Consider the following 26,004-nt stretch of genomic DNA (forward strand, 5'->3'; position numbering starts at 1 on the left):
TAGCAAGATAAAACATTTTGTTAGCTGTGAAAGCATAACATGCTCTAAAACAAGCTAAGGACGTGCTACACTGATTAATCATTTTGAAAAATTCATTTAGGATTTAGATTTTGTTTTCATTGTGGCCTTTATGTTAAATATTTGATAGATAATAATCATTAATATTGTTTATGTGAAATAATTATAATAAGAAGCAAGACTTGTAGTATTATCAAACTAAATTAAATCAGTGCTATATTTTGGGAATAATATACATAATCCACGTACATTATTGATTAGGATTCAAATGATCGCAAACAGATAAAACATGATTATTTTTCAGCAAAATTACGGGAGGACTACCTGACAAACTTAATAGAATGTAAGAAAATGATGTCCTTGTATCTGGGATGGCTTAAAACTAACAGCTTCAAATATGTTGAAGGACTACCTGACAAACTTAATAGAATGTAAGAAAATGATGTCCTTGTATCTGGGATGGCTTAAAACTAACAGCTTCAAATGATTTTGTTTAATATGTTGATTAATCAAGTTATCGAAAATTGGTGGACAGCTTAATCTTCTTCACTAGCCTTGACATCTTAATTGTTATCTACAAATTAGGAGATTTATCTTTAACCCCAATGTTGATCGTTGGAAGAAAACCAAGCGTATTTTGAAGAAACATTGACTTTCAAATGATTGCAAACAGATAAAACATGATTATTTTTCAGCAAAATTACGGGAGGACTACCTGACAAACTTAATAGAATGTAAGAAAATGATGTCCTTATATCTGGGATGGCTTAAAACTAACTACTTCAAATGATTTTGTTTAATATGTTGATTAATCAATTTATCAAAAATTGGTGGACAGCTTAATCTTCTTCACTAGCCTTGACATCTTAATTATTATCTACAAATTAGGAGATTTATCTTTAACCCCAATGTTGATTGTTGGAAGAAAACCAAGCGTATTTTGAAGAAATATTGACTTTCAAATCTCTGTTGTATGATTTTCTCCAATGATTTAAATTCAGGTTGGGTGTATTAATTGATGACAAAAAAGGTACATTCTCAAACTTAGAACATCTGTGGTGTCTTTAACAGCAGCAGAGTGTAATGCCTACCATTTTGGCTAATATAATGCCCTGAAAGTTTAAGTTATAAACTTATATATACTTTCATTATTAAAGGAAATTGCCATAAAGAATGAAACTACACTTAGGTATACACTTGTGCTCTACAAAGGTAATATCAACAGTGAAAAGATTGTTTAAGACAAATCAACATTTTCTTTCTTAAGATCAGCAAACTCAATAATTATGAATTGAAATAAATGATACAATGCATATTAAATGGAGAACTGGAAGATGAAGTGTTGTGACTGCATTGACATGATACAAAGAGGCACATCTACCTCAAAATTATTTCCTATGAAGAGTATTTTTCACTTTCACCGCTTACATTTACAACATTCCCAGATTACAACTCTACCTCACCGCACCGCGGATGTACCTGAAAATCACCGTGCCTGCTTACTGTGCAGGAATTCAGCTATACATGAAAGTAAATCTTAATCAAATATTCACCCTAAATGTACACGAAATCATAAGGATTTGGACACGGATTTGTGAGCCAAATGCAAACTATTGACAAATAATATTACAATAAGAAGTCGCCTGTTTCAATCTTTTCTACCAACTCCACTCTCGTCTTCCTTTTCCAATTGTTCATGCTCGCAACAAGATTGATGAGACCTATGACTTGGCCTTTAGAATACTCCTGGCAAACATCAATAGATAATGCAACAAAGGGATGAATGTGAGGATAAATCTAAACTGATATTGACGTAAGGCAGATCGCAAAATATTACTACCTATAGCATCTTCTCTTTAGCTCTTCGGAATCACAAAAATTTATAAAACATGACATGCTGACTTACTGGATGAGCTCTTGCCCAATGTATGTACTCCGTCTCAGGAAGGTAATATGCCTGTTAACAAAAGATTAACAAATAAGACAAATCTAAAATATTTAATCATATTGTAAATGTTTTTTATAAACCAAAAACTCTTAAGCATTCACAACTGCAAACTTCACAGCCTTGGTTATGTCAAAACACTGAAACCATCCATGACACAATGATATTGTGAAAGACAAGAAAAAACAGTTGCAGTCTTGAAGAAAACCAGAAGCAGAACAAAACTGGAAATATGACTTAACTTGCTCCTTGAGATTAACAGGATGTGCTTGCTTGAACCTTCAGAAGTCCAAACATTTCTATATCTAGACATCAATTTACAAGGCAATCTCTAGATATTCAATTTATGAATCCAGTACTTACGAAAATGGGCTGCTAAGAATTCAAAATATCTGAATTTCTACAGTTTTTTTTTTTGACCCTGTATGTGTGTGTGTATATCACATACAATGGTATAAATCAGAGGAATCTTTCTGATGTAAACTTGAAAATCCACAGCTTCTCTATAGGTGTTCCTAACACTAAATATTCCCAATACCTATAGACCAATACCGAAAGAGTTCAGACTCTCTAAGCAAGAGCTGTTTGGGAAACCTCGTGAAAGTCATGACAACCTCCACTTCTGCAGGTGATTCTTGGCATACAAAATGTCAGTTGCAATACACTGTATTTTTCACTATCTTCATAAGCTCTTGATAGAGTAGCCTATTTGCAGAACTAATTGTACTTTAAATTGTGCGAAGTTTTGTATGCTTATATTATTCACATGGAAGGAGGATGTCAATAGTAAAACATAAGTGCACACAGAACTCTAAAATCCCTTTATTTTTGAAATCTGCCATCATCTCCTCTCATTAATAGGAACTTCCATTTTTAACTAAACTGAAAGAGGAACCTCCTTTTATATTATTAGCCTACTATTTTTTCAATCAATGGGTGAGGTCCAAGAGAGAGGTGGAACCCACTTCTATGCATTATATTACAAATCATATGTTACAGTGCTATAAAGTTGCCATTTTTTGCCATTGGCCTGTTAGCATTGTCTTCTACTGCTTCCCTCCATTTTTCTCACATGTGGGTAAGAGGGGATACCCACAGGGTTTGAAATGGAGACTTTACTATCTAGGCCAGCATGTTACCACTGCACCTGATGCAGACCAGGATCAGGGCACCCAGTGAAGGGCAGCTAATCCTAGCAGCTACACACTCACAGCCACTGATATAATCAGACATGGCAAGAATTCATACCCATATCAAACACACATTATGGAAGAAATAACAGCCTTCTTAGCATCTTTATTAGTCAAAATTCAGATAACGTACTTGCCTTGCAGGCAGTCAGTCCAGCAACAGGGGACTTACATTCTACTTACAATTTTATATGGCATTCCCTCTCAATCAATTACCACAAACAGCAAGATTAATATCAAATCAATAGGACGAAACAACTGCCTTCGATTCTTCACACACAGCAGAAGGTTATACATTAGTACACCTTCTCTTACATTCTCATCTTCTATCTTCAACAAAGGAGGAAGACGATACTTCATTGCTTCTCTACTTCACTCCCTAATGTTAGGTTATTGTCATTGATGTCAAAGGACAGCAGACCAAAGGCGGAGATGAATTGGTTAAAATAAATTAAATTTATGCTGGCCAACCTGTACCTTTATTTGTGGCGCCCAATATTTTAGTTTAAATTGCCTTTAAAAAAATAAAATTATAAGGGCCGAACTTTTTGCTTAAAGAGGTTGACCCTCATAGAGATTGCCTATATCTTGAGAAAATAAAATAAAAAAAAAATATTTTTGGTTATTTTTGGGATGTGACCATTGAATGAAAAGGTTTTTGAGCATGCATATATTGAAAATCACTTAAGGTTTATTTACACAAGCATTCATTGAATATTATTCCCACTTTTAGTGCAAGATCTAAGGTGCATGTAGAAGCAGATTTTAAGGTAAATTATTGCAGACCTATGAGCAGAAAATATTGAAGATTGGGAGCAGATTTTAAGGTCAATTTTTGCAGACAACAAGCAGAAAATATTGAAGATTATAAGCAGATTTAAAGAAGCATTTTCAGAGCAGATTTGTGGAGGAGAACTAGGTCTGATTCAAGAAGAAGATCAAGTATTCATCATGACATCCTTTTGAGGTTTGTGCCTCATATTCAAGGAGATTGATGCCACTTGCTGAGTTGGTGCTCAGTTGTGGGGTTTGGTGTCTCCAATTGGTTGGTGCCTACGAATCATCTCAACAAGATTGGTGTCTCCTGTGAGTTTGTGCCTATGGAGATTGTAAGAAGTTTCTAATATAAAAGCAATATTTTGCCATGGTTTTCTCCCCTAGGGGTTTCAACGTAAATCGTGTGTTCTTCTTGTGTTCCTAATTTGTAGATCTTGCATTTGTGTTACTGCTGTGGATAATTGAGTTTTGAAGCATTGCTATTGTGATTAATTAAGTTTTGAAAAGTAACAGTTTGTTGTCATAATAGCATATTAAATATACATACTTACCTTATTGTCAACTTTGTAAGAATCAATCCTTGAGGCTCGCATTGAAAACATTCATGCTGCAACAACATCAACTTTGTAAACATCCATGAGCTCTATAGTGAGGGTTTGACTTTGAATCCTTGTAGGTTACTTAACAATGATTTTTATGGATAGAAGTAGTGTGTTAAGGATATTGAAATAGAGTTTGTAGTTACGTGAACCAACTTCAAACCAATAAGAATTTTGAAGAATCCATAGCAAACCCATGAACCGTTGACCTTTTATCTTAAACATATTTTGTTTATCAAGTGTTTTAAACATTTGACTTCGACTTGGATGCATAAAAGTGAATCCCTAACCCCAAAACATACCTTCTAAAGCATTTGCAAGACTAAAACCGTAGTTCGTAGAATCAGACTCAGAGAGTACTCGGCAAGCCCAAAAATTTTGACTTGGCAGATACTCAACAAAAACTTCGCAAAAGCTCAGCAACTTAGAAAGTACTAAAAATCAAAATTTCTCAAAAAAAAACATATATTTTTTGCAAATTTCAATTACAAAATGTATTAAGTTAAAAATTGACATCTCCAGCGAGAAAATGGATGGTTTTATAGCCCAAAAAACATGTGAAAATTGCATTTTAACCAGCATTTTACTTGTGGTGGTGTTTTTACCCATGTTTTCTCTGACTATAAAAACTCGCGAGTTAAACTTGTAAAAACTTGCAGAGTAAAAAAAACAGAGTACTCGCAGAGTTTGCAAACTATGACAAAAACAAATTAGTCTACCTCACAGTGCATAGGAAACATGAAAACCATTCATTCTTGTTGAAATTTCATTCTTTATTGCCATCACACAAATAAAATTGAAAATTGATCAGTCAAGGTTTCAAAGTAACTTGTTTACTATTCTTACACGTGCCAAATCCCATTTCCTGCCAAGGAGATCATAGATGTAGATTTTTGTGAAAGAGGTAAGTTTTTTTGTTTTACAAATGAACTCTTTTGTGTTTTGAATCTTGTTTTGTTTTCATTCTTCTATGAATCTATAGTGTATGATTAATTTTTTAAAATGAGTTAGGTTCTATATTTTTCCATTTGTCTTGAATGTGTCGTTTCTCACACTTCTTATGATAGGGATTCCAATGGCAGCTAGTTCTCGTTCCATGGCCAATCTCACTTTAAAATATACCAAAAATATCCCCTTTGGAAACATGTTAAAATGGTATGATAGATTCCAGGTTGTAGGATTTACATTTGGATTTGCAATGTGTGTGGTGTCAAGTATTCAAGGCCCTACAGCCAAGTGAAAGCCCATTCACGTGGCATTCTTGGCCAAGGTATCAAAGTTTGCCTAGGAAAGAATGGTGTATCCGTTCTATCAAATAAAATCATAGAATATGTCAGTGAACAAGAGAATGCAAATGAAGCAATAGGTCGTTGATCAAATCATCCTTTGGTAAGCAAAGGATCTGAGGAATGAGATTCCCTCCTTCCCCATCTAATCCTAAATTATTGGTAAAGGCTCACCCATTTTTAGCCATATCTAAAGAACTTGTAGCTATTACACATAAGAGGTCAAAGGGATTGTTGGAAATGTCATTCCACAAGTAAGTCTTGTGAGAGTGTCGATCAACACATTGAGAGATGTATTTGTGTAAATGGATTGGATTTCAATGTTTTTTTTTTATATATTGGTATCAATTGGTGAGAACAATTAATTAGGCTTTGAAAGGGTAGAAAGGTCCAAGTTTTGAGAAGATGAATAGCACCTTATTAAAGAAGGCTGTGAAGTTTGTAGAGGATTCATTGAAGCCCATATGAAATTTAGCCCAGACAAGGGTGTCCATTTCCAAGGATGGAAGAAAGAAAAAAAACCAGCCATTGATCAACATTATTGTAGCATCCCCTAAAGGGGCAATGTTTTTGAGAGTAGTAGATTGTGAGGGAGGTGAATAATGGTAAATTTATTTTTAATATCTTCGTCATGGCCATTAAGGAAGCAAGGCCTTGAAATGTTGTTCAATTCATAGCAAATAGCACCTATTTTATTGGCCGAGGATCATTATTCATACATCTTTTGGACACCTCGTGTTAAATTTCAATCAGATTTGAATAAGCAGATAATTTTAAAATTTTATTTGTACTTTGATCACAATCTGATATCAATGGATGATATCAATAAATCACCATACACAGCAATACATGAAATCTGAACTGCACTGATGTAATAACTCGATCTGCTGTGGATATTCAATCTGACTGAAGATGACTTCACTCTGTCACAGAATGAATATGATCTGCCACAAATGAATACGGACTGCCACAAGAAATTTGCTCTGCCACAAATGAATGGATACCAATAGACTGTGATATCGAACTGCTGTAGCTATCGAACTTGCTGTATGTGTTCGTTGATTGTCTTCCGTAGAATATCGATCTGCTTGTTGTATTATCCGATGCCAAGGAGGAGAAATATTATCTCCTTTATATCCGTCAAGGGTGACCCTTCCCCAAGGATCGGCACCCTACAAAGAATCACGACCCAATGAAGGGTGGAGACTTTCAACATAAGTCGACTACTTAACAATTATTAACAAATGACCAATTGGTTTATACACATACCGAATATCATTAGCAAGCTTATTAATCCTACATATCAAATAAGGTATAAGGAATAATTAAATAGATAATCGTAACACAAAATGTGTAAGGCCGATAGACCATTCACACATTTGGATTTGCTTAGTTGGCTTGAAGGAGACCGACTGACGCTATATCATCAACACTCCCTCTTAGCTAGGGAGGAATCCTTCTTGATCTCTACAAGTCACATCACCTCATCGTGATGACTAACACAATGACTACACTCATGTGTATCAAGGAAGCCTTTCACCTCATCGTGATATTTGACCACAATGGCTACTCCCATATGTGGAAAGGAAAGATATCACCTCACCGTGATATCAACCATCATGGCTTCTCCCATGGATGGTGTAAGAATAGATATCACTTCATCATGATATCAACCATTATTGTGAGATCGTCACCTCACAATGATATTCACCATGGCTCATCCCAGAGGGTGAACACACAAGTACAAGAAAATCATCACAGACTCTCTCATGTGATGTTGTCATTCTGTCACACACATGACATCCACCATAGCTCATTCCAAAGGGTGGATCCACCATGGCTCATCCCAGAGGATGGAAATAAGGATTTTCACCTCAAATCTCTTCTCAAAGAGAAATGCATTAACAAGAGCTTACACTTTAAACTTCCCTCTCAAAGAGAAGAATGCACTAGTATAAAATATAAATAGATCAATGATGCTAAGACTCAATCTCAGCTAGGGCTTCATTCTCCACCATACCAAGCTTATCTCGAAAGTACAACTTGGTGACAATGTCTGTCGTCTACTCATCAGTACTAATGTATCTCAACTAAATAGCATTCCTTTCCACCATGTCTCTAACATAGTGATACTTGATCTCCACATGCTTTGTCTAGTCATGAAACACGGGATTGACAGAAAGCTTTACACAACTTTGATTATCACAATGGATAATTGTAGGCTCTAAGGATTGCCCAAGCGATCCTACAAGAAGCTTTCGAAGCAACACTGCTTCTCGTGCTGCCACACATGCTGCAATATACTCGACCTCTGTAGAGCTTAGTGCCACTAAAGATTGTTTCCTGCTGCACCAATCTGTTGAGGATTATAGGGAACACAAAACTCCCTCTTAATCCCAGCTTCAATGCAAAACTTACGGAAGTTACCGCAGGTGTACTCTCCTCCATTATCGGATCTCAAGACTTTGATCCTCTTCCCGGATACGTTTTCTACTTGAGCTTTGAATTCCTTAAATCTCATAAGTACCTCTTCAGATTCTTTACTCTTCAAGAAATAGATCCAAGTCTTTCCAATGCGCAACCTTTGCAAGTGCCTTCATGCTCCTGGTTGAGTTTTGGAAGGCCTGTAACCATCTTCTCCATTGTAGGTAGCGCACAAAAGTGAAGGTGACCAAATCTTCTATGTCAAATCTCACAAGTACTTGATGAGTCATGAAGTAAGGCTTGAGGAGGATGAATGCAAAGTCTGTAAAGATATCCGTGATGAACTCCAATGACTTAAGCCATCTTGATGTTTGATTTCTTTGGCCATGCAAGGACTTTGCCATCTACGAATGCAATTCGATATCCCTTGTCTTCCAAAGCTGATATGGAGACAAGATTTCGCTTAATTCTCAGAACGAATAGTACATCATTCAATTGCAAAGAAATGCCTGAATTTAAGTGAAGAGAGGAGGTCCCAACTCCTTGCATGGAGTAACTAGTATCATCTCCAATGATCACTTGTTCGTTTGAATTTCTCTCCAAATCATTTAGATGTCCTCTAAATCCAGTAATGTGGCGAGATGCACCACTGTCAATTAACCAAGTATTGTGGTCAGTAGGCAAATTACTTGAAAGAGCTGAATAGAATATGAATCCATTTGAATCCTTTTGTGGAAGAGTCTCACCAACATCCGCAATGGAAGCTTGAGTCATAGGCCTAGTTGGACATTCTTTTGCATAGTAACCCTATTTGTCACATCTAAAGCATTGGACTTTTGAAAGATTCTTCCTTCTTTTGAATGTAGGAGCACCATTGGATTCCTTATCTTTCTTCCTTTTGAAATGACCCTTCTTCTTTGAGTGAGAGGCAAGAACATGAATATCTTCATTTGTAGAGCTTTGGCCAATGCCTCTCGTAGCCAATCTTGACTCTTCTTGAATGCAGTCTGTCTTCAATCGATCAAACTTAAGGAGTTTTGATCTAGTGCTTATCCCTTGTATAAATGACTCTCATGATGAAGGGAGACCATTTAGTGCCAACATGGTTAAATCTTTGTTATCTATAGTGTGTCCAATGGTAGAGTTGATCTCTCAATTCGGTAATCCTCATGAAGTATGAGATGATGGATTCTCCTTTCGTCATCTTGATGTGGTGAAGTTGTTGCTTCAATGCAAGAGCTCGACTCGTGTTTTTGATCTCATACATCTCCTCTAATGTCTTGAACATGTCATATGCCGTTGTCAACTTGGAGATAATTGGCACAATGTAATCTTTCACAAAGTCAACCAACATTTTCTTTGCTTTGGTGTTCTTTCTCTTCCATTGAAGCTTCTCATCCTCTTTGGTTGGTTCCGATACCGCTTTCTCCACGAATTCGTCTAATTCGTTTTCCTCCAAGGCAAGCATAACTCTAAACTTCCAAGAGACGAAGTTTGATGCACCCTCCAATCTGTCTTCAACTTTAAGTCTGTTGACAATCTTGACGTTGATAGATGTAATCAAACTCAAAGGCAATAATGGAGGATAACCCTGCTTCTATGAGTCTGATCTGATCTTTTCTTAAGCTTGCTCTGATACCATGTTAAATTTCAATCAGATTTGAATAAGCAGGTAATTTTGAAATTTTATTTGTACTTTGATCACAATCTGATATCAGTGGATGATATCAATAAACCACCATACACAGCAATACAAGAAATCTGAACTGCACTGATGTAATAACTCGATCTGCTGTGGATATTCAATCTGCCTGAAGATGACTTCATTCTGTCACAGAATGAATATGATCTGCCATAAATGAATACGGACTGCCACAAGAAATTTGCTCTGCCACAAATGAATGTCGACTGCAATGAATGGATATCAATAGACTGTGATATCGAACTGTTGTAGCTATCGAACTTGCTGTATGTGTTCGTTGATTGTCTGCCGTAGAATATCGATCTGCTTGTTGTATTATCTGATACCAAGGAGGAGAAATATAATCTCCTTTATATCCATCAAGGGTGACCCTTCCCCAAGGGTCGGCACCCTACAAAGAATCACGACCCAATGAAGGGTGACAAATTTCAACATAAGTCGACTACTTAACAACTATTAACAAATGACCAATCGGTTTATACACATACCGAATATCATTAGCAAGCTTATTAATCATGCATATCGAATAAGGTATATTTCACACATTTGGATTTGCTTAGTTGGCTTGAAGGAGACCGACCAACGCTATATCAACACCTCGTGTTGCTCACTTTCTCAAAATTATGCTATAAAAATTTGGCACCAAAATTGATTGGATCAAACAAATATGTATTAAGGGCAAAAAGATCCAAATGTTCATCACCGACCACTAGATGTAAGGAATATTTAGATCATAGTTGAAAAACTCAGACTTAGCAAAAACTCGCAAGCCCAAAAAATTTAAAAACTCAGGACTTAGCAAAAACTCGACAATAACTTGACAATTTTATTGAACATATATAAATCAATATTAGAATGAGATTTTTGGCAAGTTGTGCAATAATAACATATAAGTAGGCACACTCAAGAGTTATATCCCAATTTCTCGTCATCCCATCATTGTAATCAAGATTTTTATTTGACAAATTCCAATAATTAATGGGGATTTGGGAGTGGAGACCCCAATGTGGTTGAGGGGCAGTGCCCCTCATGGGGGTCTAGGGGCAACGCCCCCAATAGGGTCAAGCCAACGGGGTTGATGGGCAGCAAATTAAGGCCTTGAAATCTTTACTGCCAATGAAAATTGTGTTGTATTAATTGCAAGAAATGAAAAAACAAATTATATGAATTTGGACGAGTTTTTAATACAAAACTCGAGGTTTTTCGCATTTACTTGCGAGTTTTATAGGAGAAAATCACTACAAGTTTTTCAAAATCTTGTTGGAGAGTTTTTGGGTGAGTAACTCGCCTGGCATTTTGACTCGAGAAAACTTGCGAGTCAAAAGAATTTTTGAGAGTTCTTGAATAACGATTTAGATCATTCTAAAAAATTGTAGCTATCAAAGTTAAGTGCAACATTAAGATTTATTTTAATATTTATGTTTCACTTTAATAAATTTTTTTTTAATTTATCTACGTTTCCTTCGCTTTTTTTATTTTCTTTTATTTTGATTTTTGCATAGGTTGCCAGGACCAATTTTACCTCCAAGACAACTGCTTCAAGATGGCTTGTGAAGATTCAAGAGGCATTTTCTAAAATGCTTATAAGCCAAAATTTGGTCTATATGGAAGCAATCCAACATTGACGAGGCAACAAATATTAGGCATAGGGTCCTAGATGGCATTTGGTAGGATCGTGTCGTATCAACGAACACATTTTGGGTATGATCCATTTTACCAACATGGATGAGCCTTGTTTAGGAGAGATATAAGTGTTTCAAATTAAGGCGTCTCAACCTTGGCAATTCCTAAGTTCATTTATTTATTTAACATTTTCTTGTAGTTATTTGACATAATTTATATTGCATATTATTAAATAATTGTGCTCCACCAAAAAAGGGCGGAAGATTTCAAGTTGCCATTTTTGCCATATTGGTGCTTTGAAAAATGAGCTATGAGTTGTCAAAAGATGCCCACTTAGTGGTATATTGTGGAAGGCTTATTTTTAAGGATGTTATGATAGATTATATGACAACTATAAAGGCTAAAAATAGGGAACGTTACTTTGGACATGATGATCAACTATAAGATGTGTATGAGAATTTGTAAGAGACTTATTCTAGATTGTTTAATTTAGCAAACATGTGTGCCCAAATTAGATGGTCAACTATGATAGATTATGACAAATTGTAAGAGACTATTTTTAGTATGTAGGGGTCATATGGGTTTTTACCATGGTATTTTTGGAACCCTGTTTGGGCTCATGGCAACGCTTTATGGTGGTATTTTGAGCCTCCATGAGTCTACATATTAAGGAGTTGTGATGGAGACATTATTATGTTGAATTTGTAGGTACTGAACCTCTACTGAAATGTTGTCAGACTTCTTCCAGATTGCATGTTGGTGAATACTCCTGCTAATTCTTGCTTTGCTAGTATATTATAACCTTAAAGATTATTCATTAATATATTGAATAGCTTTGGAGTGGGTTTTTTCTCACGAAAGGGTTTCGCCATGTAAATCACTAGTTGTGGTATCATTGCTTATTTCAATTATATATATGTTTCTACGTTATTTTTTGTAGCAAGATAAAATCAATTTTGAAATATTTGCATATTCTCCTCTCAAGGTATACCTTAACTTCCTTACAATATGGTGGCTTCAAATGAACAATTGAGAAGATGAATACCATCATAAATGAAAAGGACCAAAATCTTGAAGAAAATATTGAAGAGAAATGGAACATAATGACCAATTCACTACATCTTGTTGGAAATATTGTCTCTGATGTCAAAGTTATAAGGACAAGATTGTCATTGATGTCAAAGCTATTAGTGAAAGAAATTCGTTGTTTGAATTTGATGTTGAAGAATGCTATAGTAGTTACCATTAATGTCAAGGAAATGATTGTCAAAGTATCAAGGATGATCGAATTCACTGCATAGGTAATACATTTATTGATGTCAAAGTACAGATTGTAATCATACTAGTACAAGTATAAATCAATGTTGATTAAGCCAAGTAATGCCAAATAATATGATAAACAACATCTTAAGTTTGCAATGTTTATGATTAAAGACAAGTCAACATTTATGGAAGATTTGTGTGACTGCAAGTCAACATTTATTGTCTCTGATGTCAAAGTTATAAGGACAAGATTGTCATTGATGTCAAAGCTATTAGTGAAAGAAATTCATTGTTTGAATTTGATGTTGAAGAATGCTATAGTAGTTATCATTAATGTCAAGGAAATGATTGTCAAAGTACCAAGGATGATCGACTTCACTGCATAGGTAATACATATATTGATGTCAAAGAGCAGATTGTAATCATACTATTACAAGTATAAATCAATGTTGATTAAGCCAAGTAATGCCAAATAATATGATAAACAACATCTTAAGTTTGCAATGTTTATGATTAAAGACAAGTCAACATTTGTGGAAGATTTGTGTCACTGCATTTGTGTCACTGCAAGTTAACGAGCAGCAATTCAATGGACACTACAATGCAAATGATGGTGGGAAAAGATTCTTCCAGATAATACAGTTTGGCTTCCTAATTTGGTAAAGAATATTATTGAGATGGTAACAAATGATGACAAGTCAATTGTGATTGACAGAAAGCTGATTGATAAAGAAGTTTCAAAGAAGTTTAAAAAGCAATTATATTTGTGTAAAGACAAACTATAATGAGCAGCAATGAATCTCAAGAAACAGATTAATGCTTGAAGATTTTATGAGCAGAAATTAATATACAAATAAGAAATAATGCTTATATCTGATAAGGAAGCAATTAAATAAAAGAACAAGACAGTGATGATATAACACACAGTGATCTTAACAAAGCAGAAAACTATGGTAAAAGCCAACGATTTGTATGATTAACAAAAGACAAATATCCTACAGCAAACCAGGAAAAAACAAAATAAGAATAAAGAGGAAAGTCATTTTCTTATTTACAAACAAGAACAAAAAAATATATGTTATATGGCAGCACTCGCATATAAAACAAAATTCTTAAAGACAAGTGATACAATTAAAGTCTAAAAAGTGTTGTGATTCACTAATATGACAAAAAATGTCTTACTCATTAAAGATATTAAAGTGGAGATGTTAAATTAAATAAAGTGCTCCATATAAGACAAAAGTCTTATTCATTGAATATGAAGTGGTACGATTAAAAGACTCCTACGGCAGCGCTTGAATTTGGATTAGTAAAAAAGACAAAACTATTGTCAGAAATAAACGTTAAGGACAGCAATCTAGTTGGTAAGTCAAAGACATAAAGGGTGCGATTAAAGTGGAGATTTAATACATGAAAGGGTATGATTTCAAGGTGCAAATCTTAATATAAGGTGCAATTAACAAGTAATATGTTTGCTTGTTAAAAGAAGATTTAAATTGAAGAGGTGTTATTAGTCTTGTTTTGGACATGACTCATTTAAACGAGATATCTGTTTGCAAAAGGATATGTCCTTTCAAATACACTTGAAGATATATAAGAGAGAAAAATTGAAAGCAAGGAGTGGGCAGAGTGTGTAATAAGAACAAGATAAATCAAGCACAAAAGGAGAGTTACATTAAGATTATTTCAGATTTGAGATTATAGGAAGGAGACTATGAGCAAATTGAGAAAAGAGTTTTTTATGGCAGATTATATGAGGAGATTGTGAAGGATTGTATGACTAACTTATGAGAAGATTGTAATATGATTTGTGGCAGATTAAAGGGTAATATAAGAACAAAATTATAGCACAAGTTAAGAAAGTGATTATAGCAGATTTAAGAAGGAACTGTTGCAGATTGAGAAGAAAGTTTTTGTGGCAGTCTTGTATTAATTTCATAGCAGATTTGAAGAACAAGTTGAGAAGAAGAATTATAGAATAAGTTGATAAGAATAGGATCATCCATCATCCGTTAAAAGGTGGAAATTAGAATGAGGGGTTGGTGCCTCTGGTGGATTGATACCTACGAATTTGTAAGAGAGTTTCTTGTATATAAGGAAGCTATTTTGTCGTGTTTTCTCCCATAAGGGTTTCCATGTATATATCTTGTGTTCTATTTGTATTCATAATAGTTAGATCTCATGTGAATGTTAGTATGCAATGAATATGTTTTGAGATATGTTGATTGTAATTAGGGAATGGTGGATTCCAATTGCCTTGGGCAACATTGGAATCCGCCCAAGGGACCAGCCCCTTCTTCAATGTGTAGGGTTGGGCCCTATACCTCACGGCACTCCTTAAACCCCACGCTACATGCAAGATAACATGCTTACATGAATAGGGCCAACCCTATCTAATAAAGCATTTCGGTTAAAGAGACACAAATAAATTAAAGGTTATTAATTTATCATAGGCCAACATAAATGGATCTTGCATCACATATAAATAAAGACACATTCACCTCATTCAACATACAATCAATATATCCTTCATGCAAAATATACATCTGCCAATGATGCGAAATACACATATGCCTAATGATGTGAAGTATACATCTGATTAATGTGAAAGTTGGTGAAGGAACTTATGCGAATCATTCCTGCCATTTGAAGAAGCAAACATCAAGTTCATACTGTCACAAAGGAGGCCGAGCTGTTCTAGAATTAAAGTGCTAGGGTTTCTGATCAATTTCAAGCATAAGTGCAGACCTAAGATACACCAAGAGTGCAGATCTAGGGCTTGAGTCTGAGTGCTGGCTGGTGTGTTTAAGGGGCAGACCTGATGCTCATGAAAGTGCAGACCTATTGTTGATTCCATCAGCCCTAAGAGCAAACACTTCAGACATCTTCAAGTACTTGAGATAAGTGTTGTAACTGTTATATGAATATAATCCATAATCAGATCTGAGGATCTTTCCTGGCTGGGTTTTTCCTCCTAGGAGGTTTTCCTAGGGTAATTGTGTTTTTGTTCTTATTTGTTCATTTCTATGCCATGCCTAAATCTAGCACTCTCTAAATTTCACAACAAACAATTTAATTAGAAACTAAATTCTGATTTCTAAGTTTTACAAGAATTTGAAAGTATAAAAATAACAAGATAAAGTTATTTTCTTATAATATTAAGCTGAAAAAGTAAAAGTTCGTTATACTGATTGACCCCCTACCCCCCTCCCCTAACTGTGTTCTCAACACATCTTGCCTTCACATAAAGTCCAAAATACTATAGCCTTGAAATCCATTTTGTACCAATGAGGATTGCCTCATATAGAGATTTTGAAGTTGCCAAAGGATACAAGGCAACTTTTCATAGACTCTAACTTGATCCTAATTTGCAAAAAGTAGTAAGGAGTGAGTTCATTGATTTTGCACACTCCAATCATCAAGTATTGAAACACTTTGTGAGAAGTTCAAAAAGGATGCTCATAGTTCAGTTAAACATCCATGGTCAACAATTCCAAACCTTACAACCTCTTGTGATCAAAGTTTTATTACAAGTAAGTTTTATAATTTTCTTTATTATCTTTGAAGATTTATTTATAATTTTTTTATTTTATTACTCTCAACTCTTTAACTCTGTCTTAATAGGTTGCTAATTCATCTACATTTCTGAGGTACTAGAGCACATACTTCTTCATCCACTTAGTAAAGCACAAACAACTACACTCGAGAAAGGTAGAGTTAATGTGCATGCATTTAAACTCATGCTTCCTTTCACAAAAACAAACTAGCTACAAGGAAGTAGGATATTAAGCCAGAGCATACTGACTTGGATGCTTCCACTCCTTGGCTTGTTATGCTTGATGTTGAGGATGAGCTAGCTAGTGAGCACGAGTGCCATTGGCAATGCTTGTGTTTGTTAATGCATGGTAACTTATGCAAGATAAGATCTTCCTAACCTTCCTTGTTCTGTTATTTATCTACATGCTTCATGTCTGATTTATATTGCATATGATTATCGGATTGTACAAACATTGCTTATCATTATGCTATTGGGCTAACAACCCGATAGCATATTAAATGCTATAAGTTATCGGGTTAAATTCGCCGATACATACTTGCTATCGGGTGCATAAACATTGGCACCGATTCACATCTGTTATCGGGCTTAATTATATCGGGCATATTTGTTATCGGGTTTAATGAATACACCGCTTCATTTGGCATTAACATTGGTTAACAAATGCACCGGTTGGATTATATACATCGTGCACTTTGAATCATCAGTGTTTATATGAACTGATTCATTATATTGATCAGTCATTATATTATGATATTACAATATGCTATCGGGGGTTTTTGAACCGATAATCAGCATTGTGTTAATGGTATAATTGTGAAGGCACCAATCAATGGGTGCATTGATCGGTCATGCCTAAAGGGCATGACCAGTCAATACACCAATTGACCGGTTGCCTAAATGATATATATGCCAATTGAATTCATTTGGAGAAGATATAGAAAATATTAAATGATCTCTTTCCTTCAGACCTGCAGATAAAATCAGAATTATTAGACATTGACATAATTCCTCATATCCATATATAGCATTCATAGTTCATAACTTGTTCTTTAATTGAAATTGAAATAACTTTACATGGTATCAGAGCCAAGGTAATCGAACCTAAGGCTATTCAATTTTGATAAAATTCAAGGACTAAGTTACAAACTACATCACATTTCCATAATGGCCAACGCTATCAGATTCGAAGATAGACTCGGAGGTAGCGAAGATTTTTCAGCTTGGAAGTTTAGAATCAAAATGATTTTAAGAGAAAACAAAGTTGATTCATATGTCCAAACTGAAAGTGCACAACCAGAAGATGAAACCGATAAATCCACATGGATCGAGGGAAATGATAAAGCTATTAGAATAATAGTGGATGGGGTAAGAAATAATATAATGCCCATCATTAGAAAGCAGGAGACAACTTATAAAATGTTCAAGGCACTTGAAAGGACATTTGAGATATCAAATGCAAGTGGTACTCTGGCATTAAAACGAGAAATCAACCATATCAGTATGAACAAAGGGGAGACAATTAACTCCTACTTCATGAGGATATCAAGCCTAAGAGATGACCTAGCTTCCCTTGGATACGACATCCAAAGCAAAGAGTTAACACTCATTGCTCTAGATGGATTGCCTAGTGGATGGAACACATTCGTCCAAGGCATCAATGCTAGGTCCAAATATCCTAAGTTTGAAAGACTAAGAGATGACTGTCTACAAGAAGAATCCAGATTGAACAAGGTAGGAATAAAATAGAAGAATATAGATGAAGACTTGCAAGTCCTAAATACAAACATCAATAAGAAGTACAAAAAGAAGCAATTCAGGAAAAGAAAAGCTAAACAAGGCAAGAACACTTCTAAGAAAGACCTATCACATGTTCAATGTTATAGGTGTGACAAATTCGGACACTATGTTGCAAACTGTCCGGAGAAAGGGAAGCAAGCCACATTTGCAAAAGTGAGGAAATCTAGAAGAGAAAATGACTCCGAGAACTATGTCCTCTACTCAGCACTTACAAGCCATGCTTCAAACAAGTCTAACTCATGGGTGATCGACAGTGGTTCATCCAGACACATCACCGGCTTTAGAGAAATACTAGACTCCATGATAGAGAAAGATGATGAGGAAGTAACCATCAGAGACGATTCTTCACATCCAGTCAAAGGAATTGGAACCTGCACCATCAAACTGAAGACATGCATGTCACTACGACTTGAAGAAGTACTATATGTTCCAGGCATCAAAAGAAATCTAATCTCCATATCAACACTAGAAGATCAAGGATACAGAGTGACCTTCATGGAAAACAAGGTGTTGGCTTGGCCAAAGAGATCCTCCATCAAAGACACTAAGGTCATTGGTCGAAGACAAGGCTATTTGTATGAGCTATGTACAGAGCCCAATCTAGCATTGATCCATGAAGCAACTAATACAAATGAAGTATGGCACAGGAGATTAGGCCATCTGAATTATAGAGCTTTGTCAACTATGGGAAACCTTGTCACAGGTCTACCTAAGTTGAAGCAATATCATTCAGAGGCATGCAAAGGGTGTGCCTTAGGTAAAAAACCAAAAGTGCATTTCAAAATAGTACTAGGAAAACTAGCAAAGTTTTGGAGTTAATTCATTCTGATGTATGTGGACCTATGTCCATACCCTCGCTAGGGGGATTTTGTACTATGTAATTTTTGTTGATGACTACTCTAAGAAGACGTGGATCTACTTTCTGAAATGTAAAGAATCAGAAGAGATCCTAAGTAGGTTTAAAGAGTTTAAAACATTAACAGAAAATCTCTCTAAAAACAAAATTAAAACCTTAAGAACTGACAATGGGGGGGAATACACATCAAGACTATTTAAAGACTTTTGTAAAAATTCTGGGATTAAGAGGGAGTTGACAATACCTTATAATCCACAACAAAATGGAGTAGCTGAAAGGAAAAATAGGACCATAGTAGAAACTGCCAAAGCCATGATACTAGATCAAAATCTAAACTTGAACCTTTGGACAAAAGCAACTAACACTGTTGTGTACATACAAAATAGATGTCCTCATTCACACCTTGAAGATAAAACTCCTGAGGAAGTCTTTACCAAGACAAAACCAGATATCAGCCATCTTAGGATATTTGGGTGTTCAGTCTATATTCATGTACCTAAAGAGAAAAGACTAAAACTAGAACCCTCTAGAAAAAGGGGAATACTTGTAGGATACAGTGAAACTTCTAAACCCTACAGAATCTATGTACAAGGGCAGAGAAATATTGAACTCGGTAGGGACGTAATCTTCGAAGAAGATTTAGACTTCAAAAGGGCCCAAAATACAATAGAACCTGAAATTCATAATCCTACTCCTAACCTAGAAGAAGAACCTACTCCTGAGCTTCAAAGGGAGTATCTTGTGGAAACTATAAGTGAAACACAAGATCCACCTATAGATAATCGCAAGAAAAGACCACTATGGGCCACCAAAACTGTAGCAGAAGCTCAAAAGTTCGCTGCTCCTTCAGGAACCTTTAGGGAAAGCAAGAGGCCTAATAAATTCATCAACTATGTTGCACTTATGAAGATCTCTCTAAAGCTGAACCTAACAATGTTTCAGATGCACTCAAACATCAAGTATGGATAGATGCCATGACTGAAGAATATAAGTCCATTATGAAGAATGATGTTTGGGAGATTGTTCCTAGGCCAACCAAGAAGTTTGTTGTGTCTTCTAAATGGTTGTTTAAAATCAAGCATGCTGTAGATGGCAGTATTGAAAAACACAAGGCTAGATTTGTAGCTAGAAGGTTCTCACAGAAGGAAGGAATAGATTACGAAGAAACATTTGCACCTGTTGCCAGGTACACATTAGTGAGAGTTGTCCTAGCCATTGCAGCAGCAAAGGGGTGGAAGGTACATCAAATGGATGTTAAGACAGCATTCCTAAATGGCGAGATCATGGAAGAAGTCTACTTAGAGCAACCTGAAGGGTTTGAAATTCATGATGCAGAGTCTCATATGTGTAGACTCAAGAAAGCTCTCTATGGGCTCAAACAGGCTCCCAGAGCCTGGTATGAAAGAATTGACACCTATCTTTCAAAGCTGGGTTTCTCTAAGAATGATGCAAATCCTAATCTCTACCTCAAAAGAAATAAAGGTGATATGTTAATATTAATTTTATATGTTGATGACTTATTAATCACAGGAGATGATCACCTAATAGATCAATGCAAGAAAGATCTATCCACAGAATTTGATATGAAAGACTTGGGGCTTCTTCATTACTTCCTAGGATTGGAAGTATGACAGAATTCTGATAATATTGTACTGAACCAAGGGAAGTACACCTTGGACATATTGACAAGATTTGGAATGCTAAACTGCAGACCCATGACCTCTCCTATGGAAACCAACTTCCATAAACTTAAAGAAGCAGCAGCAGAATCAAGACCTACTGACCCCACTCAATACAGGCAGATGATTGGGTCTCTGATGTATCTAGTAAATACAAGGCCAGATAGCTGCTATGTTGTTAATGCCTTAAGTCAATTCATGTGTGAACCTAAGGAGATACACCTGGTTGCAGTAAAGCATATAATGAGATATCTACAAGGTACCCTAAAGCTTGGTCTTAAATATGAAAAGGTTGACATAGATCTACATAGATTTACAGATTCAGATTGGGTTGGCAGTGTAACTGACAGAAAGAGCACTTCAGGGTGCTGCTTCAGTTTAGGGTCAGCCATGATATCCTGGATCAGCAGAAAACAATCTTCAGTAGCTCAGAGTTCCACAGAAGCTGAATATATTGCAGCTTCAATGGCTGCCCGAGAAGCAGTATGGCTTAGGAAATTGCTCGTGGGATTATTTGGAGAACCTATGAAACCTACAGTCATTCAGTGTGATAATCAAAGCTGTATAAAACTCTATGTAAATCCAGTATTTCATGACAGGTCCAAACATATTGAGATTCCATATCACTATGTACGAGATATGGTCGACAGGAATGTGATAAAGTTAGAATATGTGTGTACAGGAGATCAGACTGCAAATATTCTGACCAAACAACTTTCCAGAGTGAAGGTTGATCACTTCAAAAAGGGTTTAGGTATGATAGAAAGGTAATCTGCTTTGTTATCTATACTTACATATATTTAAGATGTTTAATGTGTAAACTTCTTTGTCATGTTTGGACTATCTCTTGGCTTCTTGCCACTTGTGTTCATATCTAAGAGGTGACGATCTCTCAGATACTGAACACTTGTATGTAGACATCATAAGGTGACGATCTTATGATAGTCAAACCAGTAATCATGTTGGATCACTGGTAAGTCATGGATGTGCCATGACTATGTTGTGATATAACATTTGTACAAATGTTATTGCATTATCACAACTTGGATATGATGAGAACTTAAGCACTTCTTATATGGTTATCCTTGTATTGCGTGTTAGGCAATACTGATATCACATGTAGGTGATATCTCAACCATTGATCATGTTGGATCTCTGGTAAGTCATGGATGTGCCATGACTATGTTGTGATAAACATTTATAAATGTTATTGCACTTATCACAACTTGGATATGATGATAAACTAACCTTTCTCATAGACTTATCCTTAAGTATTGTGTGTTAGGCAATACTGATATCACGTGTTAGGTGATATCTTGATGAATCTTACAGATCACATGTTTTGGTGATTTCTCACATGATCAGGTGATGATTCTCTTACTTTTATCACATGTTAAAATAATACTTTATGTCACATTCTCAGGTGATGTTCTTCTATTTTGTATCATATGTCTTGATGGTACTTCTCATGTATAAATGATTTTTGCTGATTGACATTATCTTAGTTATGAAAAGGAAATGTGATGCAGGTTGCCTTATCTATCTTCCAAAGCTAAGAGGGAGTGTTAATGCATGGTAGCTTATGCAAGATAAGATCTTCCTAACCTTCCTTGTTCTATTATTTATCTACATGCTTCATGTCTGATTTATATTGCATATGATTATTGGATTGTACAAACATTGCTTATCATTATGCTATCAGGTTGTTAGCCCGATAGCATATTAATGTCAATTGTTAATTGGCATTAATATGCTATCGGGGTATTAACCCGATAGCATATTAAATGCTATAAGTTATCGGGTTAAATTCGCCGATACATACTTGCTATCGGGTGCATAAACATTGGCACCGATTCACATCTATTATCGGGCTTAATTATATTGGGCATATTTGTTATTGGGTTTAATGAATACACCACTTCATTTGGCATTAACATTGGTTAACAAATGCACCGGTTGGATTATATACATCGTGCACTTTGAATCATCAGTGTTTATATGAACTGATTCATTATATTGATCAGTCATTATATTATGATATTACAATATGCTATCAGGGGTTTTTGCACCGATAATCAGCATTGTGTTGATGGTATAATTGTAAAGGCACCGATCAATGGGTCAATACACCAATTGACCGGTTGCCTAAATGATATATATGCCAATTGAATTCATTTGGAGAAGATATAGAAAATATTAAATGATCTCTCTCCTTCAGACCTGCAGATAAAAATAAGAATTATTAGACATTGACATAATTCCTCATATCCATATATAGCATTCATAGTTCATAACTTGTTCTTTAATTGAAATTGAAATAACTTTACAGTGTTTCTTCTAATATACCAATATCTACATCTAATACTGATGGTAGTTGTGATGTTTCTGAAAACATGTAAGATGTTGAAGCTTGATCAGTGATGGCTGATTGTTGACATTATTATTTTTAATATTAACTGTTGTCATTTTATGACATCCTTGGTCCATCAGTGAGAACCGATCAGAGATATGTTCCATGGAACGACGTTGCCTCAGTTGATCAAGGACAAAGCTAATGGTTATGAAATGTTAAGTGTCGTCTTGTCAGGAGGTGGAAGTTCTCAAGCCCTTTTTCCTTCCTTGAACCCAATATCCCAGAATCTTGAAATCCTGAAATTCCCAATTTTCAAGCCCTTTTTCCTTCCCTGAACCCGGAATAATCCCAAAATTCCCAGTTCTCAAGCCTTTTTCCTTCCTTGAACATAGAATCCCGAAATTCCTAGTTCTCAAGCCTTTTTCCTTCCTTGAACCCAGAATCCAAATTCCCAATTCTCAAGCCTTTATCGTTCCTTGAACCCGGAATATGTGATGTCCCCAAACTGAACCTCATCAAATATTGTTGATATTGAGAAAGCTCCTTGTATTATCTTTATAATAAAGTGATGCAGTTGAAACCAAATGATTTGATGACAATTTGATGAGGAATCTGAAGCAGTTAGAAATGCATTTGTTAATGAAGAAAGTATAGGAAGTGGTTAAGAAAGCAAACCAATCATTATTTGGACCAATGTATTAAGGAATACATTATACATCGACCATTGTCTTTATCGGGAGATGGCATTTTAAATAAAAAAGGGCAGATCTGACTGTGAAAGGGAGTTTAATAGAATATTCTTCCAAACAGTGAGCAGACTTATGGAATTTTATGAGCAGGTTTATGAAGACTATGAGCATATTTGTGAAGACTTCGTGATGCAGACTTGAAAAGAGATATAGGCAGTTTGGATAAAGGATATGCAGCTTTGATGAAGGTTATACGCAGACTTGACAAAGAATAAATGCAGATCTGATAGGAGAAGCATATACTGATCGTACAAAGAAGATCTATAAGGTCATCACACATTGAAGAGATCACAAGAAAGACGAGACTTTATTGGAAAGGTTGGTGCGTAGTAATTTAGTTGCAACACATGTAATACGATAATATTCTTAAAACTACTTGGAGTACATTAAAGAAATATACCCGACTTTATAAGCTAAGAAAGCCAACTTCATAATAGCGAGGTCGATTCTCTACGTGGTAATGCCCAGAAATGAAAGCGGTGACTAAATAATATAAGCGACCATAGCATATACAACAATGATGGGGAGATAGAAAAGAGGAACACAGCGATTAAAGGAAATATATTTGCTATGCAATGGAGCAAACACATAAAGGCCGACCAAATCTGACACATGCAAGATTTGTCTACCTTTGCAACAACCAACTACTAATACAAATATGCTCGGTCAATTCTTATGGGCAATATTGGAGTTCGATGTGTATTTTGGAGTTTTACTTTCTTATTGGGATCTTCATTGGATCACCGAAATGGAGCAATTGACCCCATGCCAATAATATGGTGGTTTGTATATAGTGAAATATCAGAGACAACGATTATGATTCTTGGGTCAAGCAAATCAATAATTATGAAGAAGTCGGTTATGAATAGGGATGACTCATCAAATCCAAATGATGCCACCTTTCAGTTTGAAGGGGTTTAAGAGGCAAGGTTAACACATTCTCCAATCATCGAATATTCTTGGTTTACATAGATCCATATTTGAGTCTGCTCCAGTGGTGCATCTGCTTTCGGCACGTATAGGGTTGCACAGATTAGAGGAGAGAACTACATTAAGGCAGAAAGATTTAAGGAAGCCCAAATTGCTATCAGGAGAAAGTAATCAAGCTTAGTTTACACTCAGATCCAATATACGTATTTTGTATATCAAAGTATATTTTCAGTTCAGAATAATTGTATATATAAATATCAGAGGACGATTCCATCCATTCATAGACATGCACTGTATACCAGATACACATTTTCAGTTCCAGAATGATTATACACATCTGAGGATTATTCCATCAGTCTGTTTATTATTAATCAGTCAGAAAAGGGAGTATATGAGCACAATTAAAGTGAAATATGAACAGACTTTGGAAACATTAACAGAAGGATTATTAAGAAGGATGTTGAAGTATAGCAGAGTCCATCATTATATAGTCCCATTGTCAAGTTAGAGAAGGCCATCAAGATAAGTTCTATTTTCAGAACTAGTCTTAGAACTTTAAGTGAAATTTTAAAATGAAATGTTTTCAGATTTAATGAAATTATATAATTACAATTCTCATTTTGATTTGGGATTGTTGTCTCAGGAGTAAACTAGGCAACCCTCCAAATGGGGACATTACAGAATACCGGAATCCTGAAATTCCCAATTCTCAAGCCTTTTTCCTTCCTTGAACCCGGAATCCCAAAATTCCTAGTTCTCAAGCCTTTTCCATCCTTGAACCCGGAATCCCGGAAATCCAGGATTACTGTTTCCTCTCCCCTTGCAGCAAGGCTGGATATCCGATCTCCAGTGGCATCTACACTTCTAGATGGCGTGATCAACACTCAAGGGTCTTAATGCTCCACCAAATCTTGCGACTTGTCTACTTTCATTCGTGGAGCTATAGGGGCCATTTAATGAGTTTTGCAAGATTGCCATCAAGTGGAGTCCAGGGCCATGCTTATTTATGGTTACTTGATGGCCTTCATGTCAAGTCTGCTTGCCCTGACTTTGGAATGTTATACAATTCACCTTCTAGAAGTATTTTTCTTCTTGGGATTGCCTTGTCAAGGTATGGCCAGGTTGCTTGCATGCAGACCATGTCAAATCTGTGCACCCCCCTGCCATCCCTGACTGTTTTTCCTCTATGCGTGCTAGGGTCAAGGCTTCCTCTCCTTGACCACTAGTCTCTCCTCTGTGACTAGTTTTCTATAT

At 35.7% G+C, this 26,004-nt stretch overlaps 1 protein-coding gene across 5 annotated transcripts in view; it reads right to left on the reverse strand.

Annotated features, from left to right (window-relative positions):
* Window positions 1–1,302: 1,302 nt before the first annotated feature.
* The window catches only part of LOC131046440 (uncharacterized), a 274,884-nt gene continuing 250,182 nt past the window's right edge, over window positions 1,303–26,004 (reverse strand). For all 5 annotated transcript variants that reach the window (XM_057980187.2, XM_057980184.2, XM_057980185.2 and 2 more), the window contains 2 exons: window positions 1,925–1,975; window positions 1,303–1,764 (listed from right to left, as the gene is read on the reverse strand). In XM_057980187.2, the coding sequence (XP_057836170.2) occupies window positions 1,645–1,764; window positions 1,925–1,975 (171 nt within the window). In that variant the 3' untranslated portion in view covers window positions 1,303–1,644. The remainder of the gene's footprint in view (window positions 1,765–1,924; window positions 1,976–26,004) is intronic.

The sequence above is a fragment of the Cryptomeria japonica genome, chromosome 1 (assembly GCF_030272615.1).
Source record: "Cryptomeria japonica chromosome 1, Sugi_1.0, whole genome shotgun sequence".
NCBI classification, from domain to species: Eukaryota; Viridiplantae; Streptophyta; class Pinopsida; order Cupressales; family Cupressaceae; genus Cryptomeria; species Cryptomeria japonica.